At 50.8% G+C, this 14,282-nt stretch overlaps 1 protein-coding gene across 18 annotated transcripts in view; it reads right to left on the reverse strand.

Moving 5' to 3' along the window:
• The window catches only part of SCRIB (scribble planar cell polarity protein), a 221,537-nt gene that overhangs the window by 126,815 nt on the left and 80,440 nt on the right, over positions 1–14,282 (reverse strand). For all 18 annotated transcript variants that reach the window (XM_073543279.1, XM_073543284.1, XM_073543282.1 and 15 more), the window contains 2 exons: positions 3,953–4,270; positions 1,910–1,990 (listed from right to left, as the gene is read on the reverse strand). In XM_073543279.1, the coding sequence (XP_073399380.1) occupies positions 1,910–1,990; positions 3,953–4,270 (399 nt within the window). The remainder of the gene's footprint in view (positions 1–1,909; positions 1,991–3,952; positions 4,271–14,282) is intronic.

A 14,282-nucleotide genomic window follows, 5' to 3' on the forward strand; every position in this document is an offset into this window, starting at 1 on the left:
CTGTATAAGCCTGAGCTAATAAAGACCACCCCACCTGCACAAGCCTGAGCTCATAAAGACCACCCCACCTGTATAAGCCTGAGCTAATATAGACCACCCCACCTGCAGAAGCCTGAGCTAAAAAAGACCACCCCACCTGCACAAGCCTGAGCTAATAAAGACCACCCCACCTGCATAAGCCTGAGCTAATAAAGACCTCCCCACCTGCACAAGCCTGAGCGAATAAAGACCACCCCACCTGTACAAGCCTGAGCGAATAAAGACCACCCCACCTCCACAAGCCTGAGCTAAAAAAGACCACCCCACCTGCACAAGCCTGAGCTAAAAAAGACCACCCCACCTGCACAAGCCTGAGCTAATAAAGACCACCCCACCTGTATAAGCCTGAGCTAATAAAGACCACCCCACCTGTACAAGCCTGAGCTAATAAAGACCTCCCCACCTGCACAAGCCTGAGCTAATAAAGACCACCCCACCTGCACAAGCCTGAGCTAATAAAGACCACCCCACCTGTATAAGCCTGAGCTAATAAAGACCACCCCACCTGCACAAGCCTGAGCTAATAAAGACCACCCCACCTGCACAAGCCTGAGCTAATAAAGACCACCCCACCTGTACAAGCCTGAGCTAATAAAGACCACCCCACCTGCACAAGCCTGAGCGAATAAAGACCACCCCACCTGTATAAGCCTGAGCTAATAAAGACCTCCCCACCTGCACAAGCCTGAGCTGATAAAGACCACCCCACCTGTACAAGCCTAAGCTAATAAAGACCACCCCACCTGCACAAGCCTGAGCTAATAAAGCCCACTCCACCTGCACAAGCCTGAGCGAATAAAGACCACCCCACCTGTATAAGCCTGAGCTAATAAAGCCCACTCCACCTGCACAAGCCTGAGCAAATAAAGACCACCCCACCTGCACAAGCCTGAGCTAATAAAGACCACCCCACCTGCACAAGCCTGAGCTAATAAAGACCACCCCACCTGCATAAGGCTGAGCTAATAAAGACCACCCCACCTGCATAAGCCTGAGCTAATAAAGACCACCCCACCTGCACAAGCCTGAGCTAATAAACACCACCCCACCTGTAAAAGCCTGAGCTAATAAAGACCACCCCACCTGCACAAGCCTGAGCTAATAAAGACCACCCCACCTGTACAAGCCTGAGCTGATAAAGACCACCCCACCTGTACAAGCCTGAGCTGATAAAGACCACCCCACCTGCACAAGCCTGAGCTAATAAAGACCACCCCACCTGTACAAGCCTGAGCTGATAAAGACCACCCCACCTGTACAAGCCTGAGCTGATAAAGACCACCCCACCTGCACAAGCCTGAGCTAAGACCACCCCACCTGCACAAGCCTGATATAATAAAGACCACCCCACCTGCACAAGCCTGATATAATAAAGACCACCCCACCTGTACAAGCCTGAGCTAATAAAGACCACCCCACCTGCACAAGCCTGAGCTAATAAAGACCACCCCACCTGCACAAGCCTGATATAATAAAGACCACCCCACCTGCACAAGCCTGATATAATAAAGACCACCCCACCTGCACAAGCCTGAGCTAATAAAGACCACCCCACATGTACAAGCCTGAGCTAATAAAGACCACCCCACCTGCACAAGCCTGAGCTAATAAAGACCACCCCACCTGTACAAGCCTGAGCTAATAAAGACCACCCCACCTGCACAAGCCTGAGCTAATAAAGACCTCCCCACCTGCACTACTGACCCCCTCACATCTACACAGACGACGAGGTCTGCTCCACCTGCTCCGCAGCGGGCACCGCACGTAGTTGGCAGCGTACGGCACCAAGCGCCACCACCAGTGACCACTGTCGGCAGTCACATTATTAGAGCGGGACTCCACTAACATTAACCCCTCGCACGCTACTTACTGACAGGACCTGGTCACCAACTCTGAGGGTCCCGTCCCGGTGGGCCGCTCCGCCTTCTGCGATCCGCGAGATGAATATACCCTGAAAGAGAAGGAAGATTTCACATCAAGAACGGCTCGGTACACCGCCACGTAGTGAGACTTGCAGACTGGACGGAGCCACGCTCAGCACTTCTCCCAAAATACTCCGGTCCCAGGAGCCACCTGACGGCACGGGTTATATTCAGACCCCAGACATATGAGAGGATCAGCCAGAAGCCAGGGGGATGACACTGGGTCTGCTCCAACTGCACGACTGCGACTGGTAGACACCAAGATGAGGTCTGTTCCAACTGCACAACTGCGACTGGCAGGCACCAACATGAGGTCTGCTCCAACTGCATGACTGTGACTGGCAGACACCAAGATGATGAGGTCTGCTCCAACTGCACGACTGCGACTGGCAGACACCAATGTTATGATTGAGTCACCGTAGGAAGCAAAAACAGAAATACTAGCTAAGTCCAGAAAACCAGAGAAGTTGGCAACTATCAGATTGCAGACCCCTGAACCTATCAACACAACTAGCAGTAGCCGTGGGGGGTTCCTACGATGCCCTAGACCCCTCGATCACAGCCGGAGAATTAAATAGGCCTAAAGAAAGAAAGGGGAAATCTAAACTGCCCCAGAGCAGACCCCAAAGCAATAGGCAGCCCCCAACATATAATGACGGTGAAGCAAGATGAAAACACTAACACAGACAGAAAGATAGACTGAGCAAAGACGGGGCCCAAAACTACCTAGATAGGAAAGGACAGGAAGGCTGTTGTCTGCAATCTGCCAAAACCCTATCAAAGACATAAGCCAACAAGCTGATATGAAAAAGGCCCTGAAGCAGCAAGGCTTCAAAAACTAAATCAGCACTCAGGTATTTTCAGAAGACAGAGCTAAAGGAATTCAGCACACCCCAGCAGGGAATGGCAGAAATCCAGAAAAACAAAGCAAAACAAAGTCAAAGCACAAATGCAAAAAGCCGAGCAGCAAACTTAGCTTTAGAGGAGCAGGAATTCAGACTGGTCTCCAAGGATCCCACAGAGAAGTCACCCGCAGGGCAGAAGGGCGTCGGCAGCCTTATATCCAGTCAGTAACTCCACTCAGCCAGTCATCATCATCAGCCTCAGGTGTTTGATAATCAGGCTCACTACCTTTCTTTACCAGAAGAGGGAGTTCCTCGGGCCTCAGTAGTGAAGGGGAAAATGAACTCACAACACACCAAGATGATGAGGTCTGCTCCAACTGCACGACTGCGACTGGCAGACACCAAGATGAGGTCTGCTACAACTGCACTACTGTGACAGGTAGACACAAAGAAGAGGAGGTCTGCTCCAACTGCACGACTGCGACTGGCAGGCACCAACATGAGGTCTGCTCCAACTGCACGACTGTGACTGGCAGACACCAAGATGATGAGGTCTTCTCCAACTGCACGACTGTGACTGGCAGAGACCAAGATGATGAGGTCTTCTCCAACTGCCAGACACCAAGATGAGGTCTGCTCCAACTGCAATACTGTGACTGGCAGACACCAAGACAATGAGGTCTGCTCCAACTGCACACTACTGTGACTGGTAGACACCAAGAAGATGAGGTCTGCTCCAACTGCACTACTGACTGGTAGACACCAAGACGATGAGGTCTGCTCCAACTGCATGACTGTGACTGGCAGACACCAAAAAGAGGTCTGCTCCAACTGCACTACTGTGACTGGCAGACACCAAGACAATGAGGTCTGCTCCAACTGCACTACTGTGACTGGCAGACACCTAGACAATGAGGTCAGCTCCTACTGCACTACTGTGACTGGCAGACACCAAGAAGATGAAGTCTGCTCCAACTGCATATTACTGTGACTGGCAGACGCCAAGAAGATGAGGTCTGCTCCAGCTGCACGACTGCGACTGGCAGACACCAAGACAATGAAGTCTGCTCCAACTGCACACTACTGTGACTGCCAGACGCCAAGAAGATGAGGTCCGCTCCACCTGCACCCTGGGTATATACTCACAGCGTCGCCCGCCCGGTACGGGGTGCTGCCGACTCCCCCGGCGATGCTGAAGCCCAGGCCCTTGTCGTTGCGCATCAGGCAGGTGGAGAGGCGCAGGCTGCGTGGAGGCGGCGGCTCCTCTTCCTCCAGACATGGCGCAGCCGCGCGTCTCTCCCGTGGGTTGTAGTCGTCTTCGGGGCGTAGCGGGGTCACTGTGATCGGGTTGTCGGGCTCCACCATCCGCTCTCTTAACACAGTCATAGACACGGAGCTGCCAGAGCTGCGCAGCGCCTCCACCGCCATGTGGTGCTCCGCATTGTGCAGATCCACCGCGTTCACCTGCCGGAGACAGACAGCGCTCACATCACTACACCGCACTGTGCTGGGCACCATCAGCATATCCAAGTCACCGACGGGAGACCCAATAGACGGCCTTACCAGGGGTCTCATATTAACCTTGTGTGTATGGGCCGCTGGACCGTGTGTATGGAGGAACTATGAATGCCGCCCTGGAGACAGCCCTTCACCTCCGTCATCAGCATCTGGTGGTCGACCGCAAAGGGCGGTCACCAGATACTGATGAAGGGGACGGGGGTCACCAGATACTGATGATGGAGGGGACGGGGGTCACCAGATACTGATGGAGGGGACGGGTCACCAGATACTGATGGAGGGGACGGGGGTCACCAGATACTGATTATGGAGGGGACGGGGGTCACCAGATACTGATGATGGAGGGGGGGTCACCAGATACTGATGATGGAGGGGATGGGGGTCACCAGATACTGATGATGGAGGGGATGGGGGTCACCAGATACTGATGGAGGGGACGGGTCACCAGATACTGATGGAGGGGACGGGTCACCAGATACTGATGAAGGGGACGGGGGTCACCAGATACTGATGATGGAGGGGACGGGGGTCACCAGATACTGATGGAGGGGACGGGTCACCAGATACTGATGGAGGGGACGGGGGTCACCAGATACTGATTATGGAGGGGACGGGGGTCACCAGATACTGATGATGGAGGGGGGGTCACCAGATACTGATGATGGAGGGGATGGGGGTCACCAGATACTGATGATGGAGGGGACGGGGGTCACCAGATACTGATGGAGGGGACGGGTCACCAGATACTGATGGAGGGGACGGGGGTCACCAGATACTGATTATGGAGGGGACGGGGGTCACCAGATACTGATGATGGAGGGGGGGTCACCAGATACTGATGATGGAGGGGATGGGGGTCACCAGATACTGATGATGGAGGGGACGGGGGTCACCAGATACTGATGGAGGGGACGGGGTCACGAGATACTGATGGAGGGGACGGGGGTCACCAGATACTGATTATGGAGGGGACGGGGGTCACCAGATACTGATGATGGAGGGGGGGTCACCAGATACTGATGATGGAGGGGATGGGGGTCACCAGATACTGATGATGGAGGGGATGGGGGTCACCAGATACTGATGAAGGGGACGGGGGTCACCAGATATTGATGATGGAGGGGACGGGGGTCACCAGATACTGATGATGGAGGGGACGGGGGTCACCAGATACTGATTATGGGGGGGGGGGGTCACCAGATACTGATTATGGGGGGGGGGGGGTCACCAGATACTGATTATGGGGGGGGGGGGTCACCAGATAGTGACGGGATTCACATTTCTCTTCCTCTGTATTTTGCTCACTGATAATAATCTATTAACCCTTCTGAGTCCCCAGTGTTTCTACGCACAGCGCTGTACACACTGCATTTTCCACATTGCAGCCACAAACTGAAGTCTAATTTATTGAGATTATCTCTGATACAAACAGACCTATTTCACAAACCTTGTATCTTCATTATCCCACAACCCAATACAACTGTTCAGCACATTCAACTCTCTCCTCCGCCCACCACTGCCACCTCCAATTCCCCTCATCTCTGCTGAGGACTTTGCCACCTACTTCAAAATCAAGATTAACCAAACAAGACAAACCTTTACAGTTCCACCACCTCAACCGCTCCACATACCAGACCTCTGCCCCTCCCTAATAACCTCCCTCTCCAACATCACTGAAGGAGAGCTTAAGGCCCCGTCTCACTAAGCGACATACCAGCGATCCCGACACCGATATCAAGGTGTCAGGATCGCTAGTAAGTCGCTATGTGATCGCTGGTGAGCTGTCACACAGACAGCTTCACCAGCGATCAGCACAGCGATGCCGAGCGCCCGGCATCGCTGGCCATCCTGTAAAAAATAGAATCAAAATAAAAAATATAGTTATTCTCACCTTCCGACGTAGCGTTCAGCCATCCTGCCTCTCTCCACGCTCCGGTCCCAGTGATCCTTTGCACGAATGACCGCGAGATGTCACAGTCTCGCGGGATAACAAAGTCTCGCGGTCATTCGTGCAAAGGATCACTGGGACCGGAGCGTGGAGAGAGGCGGGATGGCTGAACGGGACATCGGAAGGTGAGAATTACTATATTTTTTATTTTTTTTATTATTTTTTTACACCTGATCGCTGGTCTCCCGCTGTCACACACAGCGATGCGTGCTGGCCAGCGGGAGACCAGCGACCAAAGAAATGTCCAGAGATTTCTTGCAGCGATCAGCGATACCGGCAGGGGGGCCGCTCGCTGATCGCTGTCACACACAGCCATCTCGCTGGTGAGATCGCTGTTACGTCACAAAAGTTGTGACTCAGCAGCGATCTCGCTACCGAGATTGCTTAGTGAGACGGGGCCTTTACTCATCTCCTTTCCAAATCACGCCTCACCAACTGTGCACTTGACCCCATCCCTTCCCACCTGCTCCCCAACCTCACTAACTGCTCCCATTTGCTTCCAAACTCCTTGAACAGCATGTCCATGCTCAACTTTCCTCCCACCTCTCATCTAGCTTCCTCCTTGACATCCTCCAATCTGGCTTCCGCCCCCATCACTCCACTGAAACTGCCCTGACCAAAATTACTAATGACTTACTCACAGCCAAAGCTAACAGACAGTTCTCCATCCTCCTCCTTCTTGACCTGTCCTCTGCCTTCGACACAGTTGACCACTGCCTACTGCTACAGATTCTTTCTTCCCTTGGCATCAAAGATCTCGCCCTGTCCTGGATCTCCTCATACCTTTCTGACCGCACATTCAGTGTCTCCCACACTACCTCCTCATCCCGCCCCCTTTCTGTTGGAGTCCCCCAAGGCTCTGTCCTGGGGCCCCTACTTTTTTCCATCTATACTCTTGGCCTAGGACAACTCAAAGTCCCATGGCTTCCAGTACCAGCTGTATGCAGATGACACTCAGATCTACCTCTCTGGCCCAGATGTCACCTCTCTGCTGTCCAGAATCCCGGAGTGTCTATCAGCCATATGCTCCTTTATCACCTCTCGCTTACTAAAACTCAACGTAGACAAAACTGAACTCATTATCTTTCCTCCATCTCACGTATCTTCCCTACCCGATCTATCTATTTTGGTAAACGGCATCATGCTCTCTCCCACACGTGAAATCCGCTTTCTCAGAGTAACTCTCGACTCTGCCGTGTCCTTCAAACCACACGTCCAATCTCTTGCCACCTCCTGCCACCTCCAACTCAAAAATATTTCCAGAATCCGTCCCTTCCTCAGTCTTCAATCTACTAATACTCTTGTACATGCCCTCATCATCTCCCGCCTTGACTACTGCAACACCCTCCTCTGTAGCCTCCCTGCTAACTCTCTTGCACCACTCTAGTCTGTCCTCAACTCTGCTGCCTGACTAATCCACCTCTCTCCTCGCTACTCCCCTGTCTCTCCCCTCTGCGAATCCCTCCATTGGCTCCCAATTCACCAATGAATCCAATTGAAACTACTAACACTGACCTACAAAGCCATCCACAACTTTTCTCCTCCCTATATCTCTGAACTAATCTCCCAATATCTTCCCTCACATAATCTTCGACCCTCCCAAGACCTCCTACTCTCCTCCACACTTATTCGTTCCTCACACAACCGCCTCCAAGATTTCTCCCGAATATCCCCTATCCTCTGGAATGCCATGCCTCAACACGTCCGATTATCCACCACCCTCAGATCCTTCAAACGGAACATGAAAACCCATCTCTTCAGGAAAGCTTACAGCCTGCAATGACCATTCTGCCGCCTCACCACCGCCCGTGCTGCCGCCTCATCACCACCAGAGCTGCTGCGCCCCCGACCTTCTGTCCCTTCCCCACTATCCCATAGAATGTAAGTCCGCAAGGGCAGGGTCCTCTCCCCTCTGTATCAGTCTGTGATTGTTAGTTTACTGTAAGTGATATCTGTAATTTGAATGTAACCCCTTCTCATGTACAGCACCATGGAACCAATGGGGCTATAGAAATAAATAATAACACAAACACAATAAGAATTTGTGACGAGTGAAAGAAATGATACGGGGTGTACTAATTATTATACAAATGTAAATCTGAATATTGCGCCGTGCATTAGTATTCATCCCGAGTCAGTACTTTATAAGACCACCTCTTGCTGCAGTCTTTTTAGGTCTGTCTCTCCACCTTTCTCTGCTGCAGGCTTTTGGGGTCTGTCTCTCCCACCTTTCTCTGCTGCAGGCTTTTGGGGTCTGTCTCTCCCACCTTCCTCTGCAGTGTTTTGAGGTCTGTCTCTCTCACCTTTCTCTGCTGTATTTGGGGGTCTGTCTCTCCCACCTTTCTCTGCAGTCTTTGGGGGTCTGTCTCGCCCACCTTTCTCTGCTGCAGTCTCTTGGGCTCTGTCTCTCCCACCTTTCTCTGCAGTCTTTTGGGCTCTGTCTCTCCCACCTTTCTTTGCTGTAGTCTTTGGGGGTCTGTCTCTCCCACCTTTCTTTGCTGTAGTCTTTGGGGGTCTGTCTCTCTCACCTTTCTCTGCTGTATTTGGGGGTCTGTCTCTCCCACCTTTCTCTGCAGTCTTTGGGGGTCTGTCTCTCCCACCTTTCTCTGCTGCAGTCTCTTGGGGTCTGTCTCTCCCACCTTTCTCTGCAGTCTTTTGGGCTCCATCTCTCCCACCTTTCTCTGCTGCAGTCTTTTGGGGTCCATCTCTCCACCTTTCTCTGCTGCAGTCTTTTGGGCTCCGTCTCTCCCACCTTTCTCTGCTGCAGTCTTTTGGGCTCCGTCTCTCCCACCTTTCTCTGCTGCAGTCTCTTGGGGTCCGTCTCTCTCACCTTTCTCTGCTGCAGTCTTTTGGGCTCCGTCTCTCCCACCTTTCTCTGCTGCAGTCTTTTGGGCTCCGTCTCTCCCACCTTTCTCTGCTGCAGTCTTTTGGGGTCTGTCTCTCCCACCTTTCTCTGCAGTCTTTTGGGGTCTGTCTCTCTCACCTTTCTCTGCTGCAGTCTTTTGGGGTCCATCTCTCCCACCTTTCTCTGCTGCAGTCTTTTGGGCTCCGTCTCTCCCACCTTTCTCTGCTGCAGTCTTTTGGGCTCCGTCTCTCCCACCTTTCTCTGCTGCAGTCTCTTGGGGTCCGTCTCTCTCACCTTTCTCTGCTGCAGTCTTTTGGGCTCCGTCTCTCCCACCTTTCTCTGCTGCAGTCTTTTGGGCTCCGTCTCTCCCACCTTTCTCTGCTGCAGTCTTTTGGGGTCTGTCTCTCCCACCTTTCTCTGCTGCAGTCTCTTGGGCTCTGTCTCTCCCACCTTTCTCTGCAGTGTTTTGGGGTCTGTCTCTCCCACCTTTCTCTGCTGCAGTCTCTTGGGCTCCGTCTCTCCTACCTTTCTCTGCAGTCTCTTGGGGTCTGTCTCTCCCACCTTTCTCTGCAGTCTTTTGGGGTCTGTCTCTCCCACCTTTCTCTGCAGTCTTTTGGGGTCTGTCTCTCCCACCTTTCTCTGCTGCAGTCTTTTGGGGTCTGTCTCTCCCACCTTTCTTTGCTGCAGTCTTTTGGGGTCTGTCTCTCCCACCTTTCTCTGCTGCAGTCTTTTGGGCTCTGTCTCTCCCACCTTTCTCTGCAGTGTCTTGGGGTCTGTCTCTCCCACCTTTCTCTGCTGCAGTCTTTTGGCGTCTGTCTCTCCCACCTTTCTCTGCAGTCTTTTAGGGTCTGTCTCTCCACCTTTCGCTGCAGTCTCTTGGGGTCTTTCTCTCCCACCTTTCTGTGCTGCAGTCTTTTGGGGTCTGTCTCTCCCACCTTTCTCTGCTGCAGTCTTTTGGGGCCTGTCTCTCCCACCTTTCTCTGCTGCAGTCTTTTGGGGTCTGTCTCTCCCACCTTTCTCTGCTGCAGTCTTTTGGGGTCTGTCTCTCCCACCTTTCTCTGCTGCAGTCTCTTGGGGTCTGTCTCTCCCACCTTTCTCTGCAGTCTCTTGGGGTCGGTCTCTCCCACCTTTCTCTGCAGTCTTTTGGGGTCTGTCTCTCCCACCTTTCTCTGCAGTCTTTTGGGGTCTGTCTCTCCCACTTTTCTTTGCCTGCAGTCTTTTGGGGTCTGTCTCTCCAGCTTTGCACATCTAGAGGTGACATTTGCCCCTTCTTCTTTGCGCTCTCGCTCAGTGACACTGGATGGAGACGTCTGTGATCAGTGATTTTCACATCTGGACGGTGACTGCGCCGTTCACACCCAGGAACATGCTCGGGTCTGTACCCTCCATTGGAGCTCTGGCAGGAGGTTTTAGAGTTTTTGTCCTGCTGAAGGTGAACCTACGCCCCAGTCTCCAGTCTCACACAACCTCTAATAGGTTTTCCTCCAGAATTGCCCTGTATAGTGGAAATATGTATTTGCAGGCGATGTACGGCCGGCAGCTAACTAGCATCTGTCCATAGGCGGCAGGTCTCACAGAGGTGACAGCATAGGTTATCCTGAGAAGAGGCAGTTTCCTGGTCTCTGACTTCCTGCGGACCCAGAATTGGGACAGTTCACACCTCTGATGCCTTAATAATATTAATTTTTATTTATATAGCGCCAACATATTCCGCAGCGCTTTACAATTAAGCGGGGACATGTACAGACAATAAATCCAATACAAGTTAAGACAATTTAATCAGTGACATTAGGAGTGAGGTCCCTGCTCGCAAGCTTACACTCTACAAGGAAATGGGGGGACACGGCAGGTGAAGAGTGCTTGTTAATTCAGGTCTGGCAATTATAATAGGGCTTTTCATATAAAGCTGCATGATCCGGTCATCAGCCCGTGTGTGTGCAATAGTCAAGTATCAGGGGCAGTTATCGCAGGCATGGAGGGTGTGGGGACAGATGAATAGTAGGGTGCAGATTCAGAATAATATTTGGAAGGAGGGAACAGGGCAAAGTTAGCTTGCTGAGTAGTTGATGTGGTAGGCTTGTTTCAAGAGATGGGTTTTCAAAGCGCACTTGAATAGGTCGGGGCTAGGTATCAGTCTGATCGTCTGGGGAAGTGCATTCCAGAGAGCTGGCGCAGCGCGAGAGAAGTCTTGGAGACGGAGGTGCGAGGTTCGGATTACGGGGGATGTTAGTCTTAGGTCATTTGTAGAACAGAGGGCACGTGTAGGGCGATAGACAGAGATGAGAGAGGAGATATAAGGCAGTGCAGAACAGTGGAGAGCTTTGTGGGTGAGAGATGAGTTTACACTGGACCCTGTAGTGAATAGGTAGCCAGTGTAATGACTGGCACAAGATGGAGGCATCGGTGAAGCGGCTGGACAGAAATATGACCCTGGCTGCCGCGTTCAAGATGGATTGGAGAGAAGAAAGTTTGGTAAGAGGGAGACCGATCAGAAGAGAGTTGCAGTAGTCCAGACGAGAATGAATAAGAGCGACAGTAAGAGTCTTAGCAGTTTCAAAGGTGAGAAAAGGTCGGATTCTGGAGATGTTTTTAAGATGCAGGTGACAAGAGCGAGTGAGTGATCGGATATAGGGAGTAAAGGAAAGTTCAGTGTCGAATATGACCCCAAGACAGCGGGCATGCTGCTTGGGAGTTATGGTTGAACCCTCCAGGGTTATTTCGATGTTAGGTAGAGTGAGGTTAGTAGAGGGGAGAAACACAAGAAGTTCAGTTTTGGAGAGATTTAGTTTCAGATAGAGGGAGGACATGATGTTAGAGACAGCAGACAGACAATCCTGGGTATTTTGAATTAGGGTAGGGGTGATGTCAGGGGAAGAAGCGTATAATTGGGTGTCATCACCATAGAGATGATACCGGAACCCAAATCTGCTGATTGTTTGCCAATAGGGGCAGTGTATAAAGAGAAGAGGAGGGGGCCTAGGACTGAGCCCTGCGGGACCCCGATAGTAAGGGGACGAGAAGAGGAAGAGGAGCCGGAAAAAGATACAGTGAAGGAGCGGTCAGAGAGATAGGAGGAGAACCAGGAGAGGGCTGTGTCCTTGAGGCCTATAGAGCGGAGCATAGTGAGGAGGAGCTGATGATCCACCGTGTCGAATGCTGCAGAGAGATCCAGGAGAATCAGCATGGAGTAATGACCTTTCGATTTAGCTGTTAGTAGATCATTAGAGACTTTAGTGAGGGCAGTTTCAGTAGAGTGTAAAGAACGGAAACCGAATTGTAAGGGGTCGAGAAGAGAGTTATCAAAGAGATAGCGGGTTAGATGGGCGTGGACCAGGCGTTTCAGGAGTTTAGAGATGAAGGGAAGGTTAGAGACAGGTCTGTAGTTAGCAGTGCAGTTCTGGTCCAGGGATGGCTTTTTAAGTGGTTATGATGGCATGTTTAAATGAGGAGGGAAAAATACCTGAAGAAAGAGAGGTTAAATATTTTAGTCAGGTGAGTGGTGACCACTGGTGAGAGAGACTGCAGGAGCTGTGAAGGAATGGGGTCACTGTTGCAGGTTGTAGGCTGAGCAGAGGCGAGGAGCTTGGAAACTTTTTCTTCTGAAACAGGCTCAAAGATGTCTAGTGAGCTTGAGATGCGGCAGGGAAGGGGATCCAGGCACTGAGGAGATTGGGCTGAGATATCCTGATGGATGTGGCTGATTTTTTCTAGGAAATAGGTGGCCAGATCCTCACCGCTGAGGTTGGTGATGGGGGCCTGTACTTTAGGTTTCAGGAGGGCGTTTAAGGTTTCAAAAAGTCGTTTTGGGTTGTTGGATAGTGAGGTGATGAGGGTGGTGAAGTAGGATTGTTTGGCCAGATGAAGGGCAGAGTTATAGGTTTTGAGCATGAACTTATAGTGGATGAAGTCTTCTGCTAAGAGAGATTTTCTCCACTGCCGCTCTGCACACCTTGAGCAGCGCTGAAGGAAGCATGTTTGCGTTGTGTGCCAGGGCTGCCGTTGTCTGTGTCGGGTCTTTCTGCGTGTAGAAGGTGCTGCTTCATCTAGGGCATTCTTCAGTGTATTATTGAAGTGTGACAATGCTAAGTCTGGACAGGAGAGGGAGGAGATGGGGGCTAAAGAAGCCAAATGGGACCTATTTGCAGCCTGACAATTTCTATTTACTATGGGAAAGAAAAGCTAAGACAAGAACCTTTAGAAAAAATAATGTATTCATTGGTAAAGTAGCCATTGTCCAGTCACAAACCAGGAATTAGAATATTAACATGAGAGACTGGTCTAGAAATCTGATCTCCAGGCTAAGCCTATAAATTAGGCCCATACAAAAAGAAAGCTGTTCACAGATGAGGAAAAGCCGCCAAGCTGATGTGATCCATTTCATATTCATCCCCCTCAAGGAACAGAATACCAGACTGCAAAATTAGATATTTTTCTAAGTTTTCTCCCTTTTACAACTGTTTTGCCTATTTGTATGTCATTTTTTATTTTCATATTTTTTATATCCTTAAGAAGTCCCATGTTGGGGACACAGCGAATTTGTGGAAGAATGGGTTCTGGTCAGATGGCAATGAAGGAAAACTTATTGGGGAAAAGAAAAATTATATGTGTGGTGGAAAACTAATACTGCACATACCACTGAAAATACCATCCCCACTGTCATACATGGTGGTGGCAGCATTATGCTGTGGGGAGATTTTTCTTGGGCAGGGAAGCTGCTCAAAGGTGATAGGAGAATGGATGGATCTAAATACAGGGTGTCACGTACCCGCTTCTCAGCATGTGACTTGGAGTTGCACCTATAAGGGTTAATCTATCTCCTCTCACTCAATCCAGCATTCAACCTCGGTCCTATGCTGCAATGGGAGGATAAATCACACCCCAACAAAGACCAAGCACCCTGCTCATACACGCTGCCACCACTCACTGAACACACCGACGATGAGTCCCGGAAGTACTACTACTATATGCCAATCACCAGGAGCGCACACCCTAAGGCTATGGATTATTTTAGAGCATACAAGGTTCAAACTTCTTAATGTTTTAAGCTTTAATGGAAAAGGTAGAATGCTTACAATAAAAGGATATAAAATGTTAAAATAAAAAGTGACAGACAAATATGCAAACAGTTATAAAAACAAAATGGAGAAACTTACAGAAATATCGAA

Source organism: Dendrobates tinctorius, unplaced genomic scaffold, assembly GCF_039654945.1.
Source record: "Dendrobates tinctorius isolate UK_male_01 unplaced genomic scaffold, ASM3965494v1 ptg000130l, whole genome shotgun sequence".
Classification (NCBI taxonomy): domain Eukaryota; kingdom Metazoa; phylum Chordata; class Amphibia; order Anura; family Dendrobatidae; genus Dendrobates; species Dendrobates tinctorius.